Raw genomic sequence first — 11,178 nt, 5'->3', positions numbered from 1 at the left:
TATAGGTCACGACTGTTGCCTCGTACTCTTCTGCTCTGAAGAGTCTTTCTGCTCTATAACTTAAACTGTATTACCCCACTTAGTCTCGTCTTCTTCATGCTCAACATGACTCCTTCCCATATGTGCCATGTGTTTTAGCCCCATAATACTCTTAGAGACCCATTCCTGAACTCACTCCAGTTTGTCAATGCCTGTCTCATAGTGAGGGCAATGGCATGTGCGCAGAACTGAGCACAGTGTGATTCTTTTATTCTGTAGGATTGTGTGTGGCTCAGATGTTATGAAAGCATAATGCAGCTTGGAAACCTCTTCTTCCTGTTCTTACCAGAACTATACTCAAGCCACTGAGAACACAAACTGGCAGTTGAAACACTTTAAGGAAAACTCCTGTGTTACCTACATACAGAAAATACAGAATGTAGAGATCTTCAGTAGCTGCTACGGTCAACACTTACTTTGAAGAGAAGCCCCGCTGCCGACTGCTAGAGAAAACTCTGTTTACAATAGGTTCTCGGATGCTGAAAAACATCTTTGGTTCTTCTGGACTATAAAGCAGAGATTCATTGTAATCATTTGTTACTGTAAATAGAAATCAGTCATTAGTTTTTGTAGATAGAATTTTTCAGAAAAACACATTCGTCCAGGAAAGAACAGCTTCCCTATTTGGAGATATAATATTGAGACTTGCCAGGTGTTTAACAGCCTTCACCTTTCAGGTGATTCTACAAGACTTAAGTTCTATTCCATGACTTACATTCACTAATTTCTTCAACTGAGTAAGTATTTAATCTTTCAAATCTTAGGACAACTGAAATTCTCATGAAGATCTACACATTCTAAAGTCTAAATTACTGCTTTCATTTCAAGTCAGAGGTTTTTCCATCAAATTCATGTAAATAATATTTCTGAAAAAGATTAAAGAGGAAAAACTTCTTTACCTTGATGGTAATAGAGCACAGGATCAAGCAGGTTGTGCAGTCCCCTTCTCTGGAACAACACAGCTGCATGCTTTCCTATGCAATCTGCTCTACAGAACCTGCATTAGCATGGGAGTTGAACTATGCGATCTGCAGACCTCCCTTCTAACAGCTACAATTCTCTGATTCAGTAACATTGCAAGAGCACTAAAACAGCTGAAGTGGTGCTGAGAATATAAAAATAAACTCATCAACATTTATGATATCTTAATAAATCTTGCCTTTTTCACTAACCTTTTTGTACTAGTTCTGTGTTCAGTGGCATATTCAAACTTCCATGCTTTTTAGCTGTTGGAACAAGATTAAGAAGAGCACCTATTAGAGAAGAGTATCTTTGTGTGAACTGAGCCAGTGATGCCAGGCTGTTCACTCACCGATATTAAGAATCTCTTCAACAGCTTGATTTGCTACCTTGTTAATATTATAGGACCTAAACAGAAAAGTAGAAGTCTTGTTTGGTAAGCAATAAAATTAAAGGGAACAAACAAAAACCCCAAGTACCTTGCATACAGATTAAAAGTAGGTTTCAGACAATGGAAAAATTAAGAATGCTGTTAAGCATTCTTTCCTCCTGCAGCAGTTTTCCTCCTGGGACCAGATTCAAAAACTGACTGCTGCCTCTGTGCACAGGTACTATGAACATGTCAGTTGCCTAGTTCTCAGTGGAGCTTACAATTTTCAGTCCAGGTCTTTTGTTATGGCTGTAAAACACCTTAAAATGCAACAGACATCCACATAACACACTACAGAAATGCCATGGGTGTTTTTCCAACAGTATTCCTCTTACACTGACTACCAATCTACAAACCTGAACAAATGCTGAGAAGAAATTGAGATGCATGGTTGTTCTCTCTCCTAACTAGTTAATCTGGCAGCTAAAGAAGTACTTGGACGTTTAAATTTAAACGCCTTGCATATTGAGGAGCTCTGAAATCTCAACAAGACCCCTAAACCAGACACCAGTTACAGCAAAGAAAACAGGAATCCTGGAATCCTCTGCTGAGATTGCTCAATAGAAAACAGGCAAATGAAATGCATAAGAACAGCTTTTGAACTATATGTTCCCAAAGTACCAAACACTAGGAAAGTTCTCCTAGCAATCTGCCAGTTTCATTCTTGGCAGCCTCCAGGACAAAGTTATGCTGACTGAATACAAGATTCTGAGTTACAGTGAATATTTAAGCCCAGTAACCATGGCTACAGCATGAATATTCATTTTTCCAATTTCATTAAAAGCTTCACTTTTAGTCCACCTTAGCTTGCCAGAAAAATCCAGCTTGTACAACCTTAAATGATAAGGATAGCCCATTTCCAAATCTTTCCCACTGTACAGAAAATTAAATTGATCAGATTTGCATGTAACACTACAGATTGTTTAAACTGCTGCTAAGGAAATCTACTCCTTTGATTAGTACAGCTCTCCTTGGATATATGCTTCTTCATCTAAGAAGAATATTTTGGCAAGAAAAAAAAAAAAAAAAAAAAAAAAAAAGGTGCATTTTCAGTTAAGTTTGAAAGAGACTTGGAAATCCAATAATGAAAAAATAGATGTGCCAGACAACACTTAAGTACAAGTCTTCCCATTGCTATTAAAGCTTCAGTCTTCATAAATGTTTTCCTGAGCTTCTTAATCTAAGCAGTTTAATTTTAACCAACGAGACTACTCCAGAGAAACCCACTGGACAGAGCAGGATCTCTCCCTCAACATTCCCAACCTCTCCTCTCTAGGGGCATACAAACTTCCGAGCAAAATTTCAGGTAAGCTTTTGTCACAATTCCTCAGCTCCTCATCCTTTCAATTCTTCTCACCATATCCATAAGGAAGAAATTCTCCTATCAAACACACAAAACAGCTTCATGCTATGTCTAACAGTGAGACTATTTAGACATAACTGATACACATTGATTATTCATAGCTCAACAGTCATAATATGGACAATATGCTTCAGCAAAGTCAGTCTACTTTATCTGAAACAATATTTTGTGTCAAAGCAGCAGCATGTACTTACCATGCTTTTGATCCTGTTCCTGTGCATACATTGAGCCCTGAACTCTTCTGCTTTTCCCAAGGACCATCATCAACTGATATCTCATAATAGGAGGCCCTATGAAGCGAGAATTTAAAACTGGGTTTGCAGGACTTAAAGTTCTCCCTGAATAAGACAGAACACACAGCCTTATCAGGCACATAAAAATTTATAGGGGATATTTTCAAATCTGGATGACAATTTCACAGGCTTTGTTGAGTACTTCAATTTGGTGGTCACTTTTCACTCAGTTTTTTAGCAGGTGTTATAATGGACAAAAGCAATTTGCAGCATGAAGTTCTAGACAGTTTTGCTTGCAACCACTTTTAATATTCAATTCCATGTGAAGAGCTCTGGATCATTTGGCAGTGACTTTGCATATGAGCAGGGTTTGCTGTACTCAGAAATGAAACTGCAAATACATTACCTTTCTTGTATAATTGTTGAATTACTGCATAAATTCTTATGCTGTGACTGGGTCTCAAAATTACAACAGGGAACACTAAGAGTAAATAATAGCATGGCTTCAAGCTGAATTCATGATCATTTCAGTAATTAAAAACCCACTGTGATTCTTCACAGACAGCTTGCTTTTTTTTTTTTTTTTTTTTTTTTAAAATGCATTCAGCAGGTTTTTGAGTTTCTCCTCAAGACAAATTCTTCCTAAAACTCAGGTGTTCAAGTTGTGGGGCACAATCATCACTGGTATTATGATGTATCAGAGGATTCATGTAGCACGGTATTATTGATGTATCAGAGGATTCCTCATCTTAGGCCTATCACAACCAATCTCTCTCCATAAGCTTCAGAACTTCCAGTCATATTTAAGAACAGTTGTTGATGCCTAAAAGAAATAGTACGATACAGCCCTCAGATAAATAGATAACCCCTTGGAAACACATCCCATTCACTGTGTTCACATGACTGAACTTCTTAATAAAAGAAGTTTACTGAGCTTTTAGTGATTGATGTTTTGATTTGGACAAACTAAAAATACAAAGCTTGTAATACTTTCTTGTTTTCTCAACTGACATTTTGAAGATGCACTAGTACTTTGTTTTCTTATGCAGCATTTCAGCCTTAAAAATAAAAATTTATTTGAGCCTTAAAAATTAGACCCATCTGTGTGACATCATTACTGAAAGTCTTCAAGTCCTATTAACACAAGATTTATTACTAGAGATTTGTTCCTACAGGTATTGTGTTCTTCACTGCCTCTCAAAAATACTGAACTAAGGAACATAGTGTATTTATGACATTCAGATGTAGAGGGCTAAAGTGTTGGAAAGCAGCTTTGTGTTCCTCTATCGTTGTACATTAAGTAAACGTTTTAGAATCTTGATAAAATTATATTTGATTAGTAGACAGCAATATATGTATCTGTTTGAGACTAATTCCTTCTGCCAGTCTGAGGCTGCAGTCCAGATGGAAGATAAAGCACTCATGGAACATTTATACTGTTTCCAGCAGCAATCACAGTGTCCCAGGTACTGTACAAACACAAGAAGATGTTACACACTAAAGTTTAAAAAAAAATACAGAATAAAAGGATATAAAATACAAGTAAAAGTTTGGTGAAGCACTGACTGAGGATCATGTTTTAACTCCTTCCTCAAAGCCCCATTCATATTCCCCATATCCTTCTTGTTATTGTTTGGCTAACAGAAATGCATTTATCTTCAGATAGGACAGTCAAGAAGGTACATCGCATAATGCAGTACCATTATGTGATACAAACTGTCTTCTTAGAACAAGGACATTTTCCTGCAATAACAAGGCTTCAGCCAAATGCAGGGCTTCTAAATACAGAGGCAGGGAAAGAAGTTATTATTAGTATTTCAGTTTGGTCATGCTAGGCTAATGAAGAGTAGACAATTCAAAGTCATCTTCTGAAATCTTCAGTTCACGATAAAGACAGTAACTGGAAGTATATGATTAGATAATAGCTAGCCAAGAAAGTAACAGACAAGAACAGAGGAGAGAATGGCCAAACTGAAGAATAGAAAAACAGATGCTTACAGCACTGCACTTTGCACTTAATTTCTGAATACACGCTTCATAACCAGCAGCAATCCAACCTGCTGGATTCTAGATTGATGCTAGAGCAGAAATTTGACAGCAAAGACATCATAAGTGATTGCCCACTACAGAGTTATGAAAAGAAATGAAGCCATTGCAACAACAACAAAAAAAAATTACACATACCTGGATGAAAGAGATTCCCCAATGAAGACTTCATTGAGTGCTCTTACTGGTAAAAGATGTGGACCAGAAACATCAGATCCTGCAGATATTGAAAAGAATCATGTTAAATCATGGCTCCAAAGCCTAGATTTTCAAAAATGATCCATGATTCATTGGAAGACACACTTTACTGCCCATGTTTGCATTTAGATGTTGGTTCTCAATGTCCAATTTTCATTTCAAGGACTTTTTCACCAGTTTAGTCTGTACCTAGTTATTGTCCTTTAGTGGAAAATACAAGTAGTTGAACCAAGGTCAGAAAACCAATGCCACACGTTTTTAGACACTGCTTTGCCTGAGAACCAATGGGCAACCAGACTGATTATCTCCTTTTCTAGTCACTGACAGCGACTTAATAAATATTTTAGATTAAGTTCTAAGAATTAGAAGTTACATCAAAGGTAGTTTAAAGGAATTAATGAGTATTTCATAATGAACAGGATTTCTCAGTGAAGAAATACAGGACTGGATAAATGAGGCTCTTGAATTCTCAGTCCAGCATAAAGAAAACAATGGAAGGTGTTTGATGACCTAGGAATTACCCAAGAAGACATGGTCACTGGTCTTTTTTCATCTGCTTGCAGACAGAGTGACAGCTTATTTTTCAATTGTGAGGTAATCTACTTCAAATGTAGTAAAAGTGTATGCAGAGACACTTTCAGTGTGGACCTGCTAAATTCATGGTAAACTGTTCCTGTGGTAACCCCAAGTAATCCTAAGAGACACCACTTAACAAACATAGAAGACGATCATACTCCCACCTAAAAAACCCAGAGCCTGAACCTTGAGCTAACAAGTATCACCACTTCCCACTTTTCAAACACAGTGACCACACTTCAAATATCTCAGTTCTTACAAATCTATGCCTCCTATTCAAAGTTATCATAGCAAAGTGATTACATTCTTGTCACAGACTTTAACCTACTTTGATCCTGGAATCTTTCATTTATATGAGCTCTGCTGTGTTGTTCTTGGCTCAGCTGCTGTTCATGTAAATCTACAGGGACAGGGTTAATACCAGTTCCTTCCAGGTACAGTCGGATTCTTTGTCGCCACTGCCACCTTAGGGAGGGAAAGAGTTTTTATCAGTATCCAAAATACTCATTACAGAATTAGCTAAGATCAGAGAGTCTTGAAGATACAAGGGTTGTACCCGTTCATTCACAAAGCAGAGCATCTTACAATTAAAGGCTAAATACAAGGTCACATTACAAGTTTTATAGCTTCCATATCACTTCTCTACTTATGAAGTTAATCATATCAAAATGTTAATACTTTACCCTCACCAAATTGCCAGCTAATGTTTTTTCTATGCGTAAAATAAGATGACACTGACCAAAATATATCTTCAAAAGTTACATCATGCAGAATCACGCAGAATCACAGGTGTCAGAAAGGACCTTGAGATCATTAAGTCCAACCCCCTGCTAAAGCAAATACCCTACAATAGATCACAGAGGTACGCATCCAGACAGGTCTTAAGTATCTCCCATACAAGAAGACTCCACAGCCTCTCTGGGCAGCCTGCTCCAGTGTTCCATCACCCTTCCCAAAAAGAAGTTCTTCCACAAGTTTGTATGGAACTTCCTATGTACAAGTTTCAGGCCTTTGCTCCTTGTTCTATTGCTACACACCACTGAGAAGATTCTGACCTGATGCATTTGTTTCCCATCTCCCTTTTAGATACTTACAAACGTTTATCAGATCCCCTCTGACTTCTTTTCCCCAGGGTGAACAGACCCAGGTTACTCAGTCTTTCCTCATATGGGAAATGCTCCAAGGCCTCAAACATTTTTTGTGGCCCTCTGCTGGACTCCTGCTGGAAGATCCCTGTCTTTTTCAACTGGGGAGCCTAGAACTGGACACAGTATTCTGGCCATGCTCATTTTAATCCACCCCAGGATCCCACCAGGCTTTATGGCCCTAAGGACACACTACTGGCTCATGGCCAACCTGTTGTCCACCAGGACCCCCTGGTCCTTCTCTGTAGGGCTCCTCTCTTAATTAGTACTGATGCATGTGGTTATTCCTCCCCAGGTGCAAGACCTTACACACCTGCTTTCATTAAACCTCATCAGGTTTCTTCCAGCCAATCCAAACAGAAAGACTACTTTCAATTAAGAAAGAAAAAAAATTATAGAACTGGACTATTACGTCCCTATTCTGAGATCCTGTTACACTGTTTACTGTCACAAAACAAAGATAGTCTGATATAGCTTGTTCTTTATAAATCAACTGGATTGGTTGTTACATGGAACAAGGCAAATGCTAACAGATTTCTTCAAGTAAAGTGACTTCCACATAGTTGAAGGATAAGGATTAAAAAAAAAAATCCTCTCTTTCCAGTCTCCAACATATACACATCACCATCCTAACAGAACTCTGAGCCATCAGAAGTTCTTTCAGACAAGTTGATCCAGGTATCCACCTAGCACAAAATTTCCTTCCAAATGAGTGTAGGGATGTGTATGGGAACTGCTGAGTCACAGCCTGAACCTCTGATTGATCACCTGAGGCGAGCCATGAGTCAGCCAGAGGAGCACAGCTGAAGGCAATTCACCTGTGCTGCCGGAAGGGGTGGAGCCTGGCTGCACCCCTCCTAGACCTATTGAAGAGCTGCCTACCAGTGGGGAAGGATCTCTTCTGGAGATCACCTCTCTTGGTGTTTTCTGGTGAGCTCAGCTGAAGGGTAAGCTCTTCCATCTATTCTCTTTTGGTGATCGTTGTCTACTTTGTCTAACTCTCTTGACTGTATTGAGATTATAACATCTTGATATCTATCGATTATACAATTATATTGTGATTATAACATCTTGATATCTATTGATTATACAGGATGCCATTCAGAGGGACCTCAACAGGCTTGAAAGGTGGGCCTGGCTGAACCTGATGAGGTTCTACACAGCAAAGCGCAAGGTTTTGCACTTGGGCCAGAGGAATGCCAGGCATCCATATAGACTGGAAGGAGCAGTTCTGGAGAGCAGCCCTGCAGAGAAGGACCTGGGGGTCCTGACGGATGAAAAACTGAACATGAGCCAGCAGTGTGCTCTTGCAGCTCAGAAAGCAAATTGTATCTGGGCTCCATCAGAAGAGGGGTGGCCAGCAGGGACAGGGAAGTGATTGTCCTGCTCTACTCTGCTCTTGTGAGGCCCCATCTAGAATACTGTGTCCAGGTCTAGGGCCCCCAGTACAAGAAAGAGAGAGAGAGGGTCCAGAGGAGAGCCACAAAGATGATCAGGGGACTGGAGCACCTCCCCTATGAAGACAGGCTGAGGGAGCTGGGCTTGTTCAGCCTGGAGAAAAGAAGGTTGCAGGGTGACCTCTGTGCAGCTTTTCAGTACCTAAAGGGAGCCTACAAACAGGAGGGGAATCAACTCTTTGAAAGGGTAGATGACAGCAGGACAAGCGGAAATGGTTTTAAGTTGAGGGAGCGAAGATTGAGGTTGGATGTCAGGGGAAGTTCTTTACAGAGAGAGTGGTGAGGTGCTGGAACAGGCTGCCCAGAGAGGCTGTGGATGCCCCGTCCCTGGAGGTGTTCAAGGCCAGGTGGGATGGGGCCTGGGGCAGCCTGGTGTAGTATTAAATGGGGAGGTTGGTGGCCCTGCCTGTGGCAGGGGGGTAGGAGATTCGTGATTCATGATCCTTGAGGTCCCTTCCAACCCTGGCCATTCTGTGATCCTGTGATTCCTTATGCTTAAATAAATCAGAGAACAACCACTCAAGTCCTTGCTTAGGAATATCAGTTTTCAAACTTAATCTGAAGCAATAATCAGAAAGATATTTTGTGTTTTGCCCTGATGAGGCTTTAGTCCTGTTAGAGCAACAACAGGAGCAAAACAATGAAAATTTCAAGATGGCATCCAATAAAATGTTACAAGTGGCTAGAGTAGCAAGGGACTTTAACAGCTTTAACAAAACTACTTACCAAGATGGAAAGTTAAAAGCTTCTGCTTTCTAAGCCTGAGGACATTTGATTTGAAAAGTATCTTTTCATTTAGTAACAACTACTGAAACTCCTTTAGTTAGGTATAATCAAACCTGATGGCTATATTCACCTCATTCTAGAATTTTTCATGGCACAAATGCAAGAATGCTTCAAGCTACAAATTAAGTATTCTAAAAGTACAACAAAAAACAACTGCAATATATTATAATGTGAATGACTTGCTTCTGTTTGATTGCTTGCCATCACAGAATTATTTCTGGAATGTTAACACACCACATGTCACAGTGTGGCCTGGTTCAGTCTAGTTCAGTGATAAGGGGGTGAAGGGACCCACAGACCCACACCCTGGAAAAGGAAGCAGAGGGAGGGAAGGAAAAAAAAAAAAGGGAGGGAGATGGGCCTAACAGGGAAAACAGTGGCAACAAGCTAAGAGGAAAAAAAAAGCTTTGTTTTCTAAATATAACAGTGGAATGTGAGCTAATATAATACAGTAGGATTGGAATTGAAACTAATAAATCAAATAAAGAGTTTCCAAAACTGAAGCCCTTACTCTAATGCTGTAGGCAAGACGGCTAGGGAGCAAAGAGGGCAGTCTGGCAATTGACAGTGCACTGAGTGATGCTTTGATGTGGAATACCAATCAAAAATCATAAAACCAGGACACCACAGAACCATGTCTTTTGTTTTAAATAGGAGACTGTGAAAAACTGTACCCTAGTTTGTCCTTTAAAATTCAAATTGCTTCCTCCTTAGTTCAAGTGAGTTTAATTATTTTGAGAATATATAGTATTGAAAGCATCGAGCAACCTTTATGATAAAGAAAAGCTTTCCCTAAGACTACTCAAGTAACAAAATTTAAGTCACTGTACCTTAATCAGCAAAACCATCTACATCAAACTGACCACTTCCTAACCATGTAGGCTTCATCAGCTTCTATTAGCATCACCAGGCACTGTACTATGTAAAATTGTACACTGTAGAATGCTCCTAAGAGTTGAAATATATTAAGCAAACACATCCGTCATTCGCTAAGTCAGAAAAGAAAATCAATTGGTGAAGGTCATACCAAATGCCTTTTTTTCCAGGAACCAGCAGCCAACTTTATCCTTTACAGTTCAGCACCACTCTGAACCACACGTTTTTCAATACAGTAAACATTTACACAGAATTAATAATTTGAACCATTACAATTTTACTAAGCATCACTTCTTCCTTACAGATCACACATTATTAAGCATTATCCAAACAATGTATTGTAAAACACACAAACAAAACAAAAATCAGCAAATCATACCTGAACTCACCACGATAAAGCTTCTGTAGTGCTTCAGGAAATGCGTGTGTATACCTCACAGGCAAGCACAGGTGACCCTCCGATCTGCAAGCAAAAGAGAATAAAGGCACTGGAAAATGACAGTATACCAATATCTGATGCCTTAAAAAAAAAAAAAAAAAAAAAAAAAGCTTTTCGTTACACAAAGCAAAGCTAGACTTTTTACTTTTACAAGCCCATAGTATTAAAAGTACATCAGCAACCACACCCATCTTCCACCTCCTGTAGCATACACAAGAGGTGAGGATCTTATTTCCATATTTCTCCTAACAACGGGCTGCTCAGCTAGCAATCCTGCAGTAATGTATACATTCCAAGAGTTCTTGTCACTGCAGTTCTAGGCAAGGAATTTAAAGTTAAAAACTTTGCCAGTTAGGAACAATATTGAACACAAGTTGGTGATACAAGACAGGCAGGTGACAGGCCTAAGATCAAATGAATGGCACATCCAAGCCAGAAAGGTAAACACTGTTTCATGAGTGATACTTGATAACTTGAAGCAAGTTATTTGAACCCTGTTACTTAGACTTGATACTGTAGAAAATATGTTAACAGATTTGAAAAATGTTTAAGAGAAACAAGGTATGGAGATTATTACAATATTTTATCACTGCTTTCTTATCTATCTACTATTATTATATATTTAATATC

General features: G+C 39.1%; 1 protein-coding gene across 2 annotated transcripts in view; it reads right to left on the bottom strand.

Annotated features, from left to right (window-relative positions):
• NADK2 (NAD kinase 2, mitochondrial) overlaps positions 1-11,178 on the bottom strand; it is a 30,287-nt gene that overhangs the window by 5,069 nt on the left and 14,040 nt on the right. Inside the window, exons 5-11 of one of the 2 annotated variants that reach the window (XM_042825917.1) lie at positions 10,489-10,572; positions 6,174-6,310; positions 5,210-5,288; positions 2,987-3,130; positions 1,352-1,407; positions 1,212-1,265; positions 456-579 (exon numbers count right to left, since the gene is read on the bottom strand). In XM_042825917.1, coding sequence (XP_042681851.1) covers positions 456-579; positions 1,212-1,265; positions 1,352-1,407; positions 2,987-3,130; positions 5,210-5,288; positions 6,174-6,310; positions 10,489-10,572 — 678 coding nt within the window. The remainder of the gene's footprint in view (positions 1-455; positions 580-1,211; positions 1,266-1,351; positions 1,408-2,986; positions 3,131-5,209; positions 5,289-6,173; positions 6,311-10,488; positions 10,573-11,178) is intronic. The other variant, XM_042825918.1, reaches the window with a different exon arrangement.

This window comes from Centrocercus urophasianus, unplaced genomic scaffold (assembly GCF_019232065.1).
Source record: "Centrocercus urophasianus isolate 14NV4802_14NV808 unplaced genomic scaffold, USGS_Curo_1.0 seq_25, whole genome shotgun sequence".
Classification (NCBI taxonomy): Eukaryota; Metazoa; Chordata; class Aves; order Galliformes; family Phasianidae; genus Centrocercus; species Centrocercus urophasianus.
This window is presented reverse-complemented; position numbering and strand designations above follow the sequence as displayed.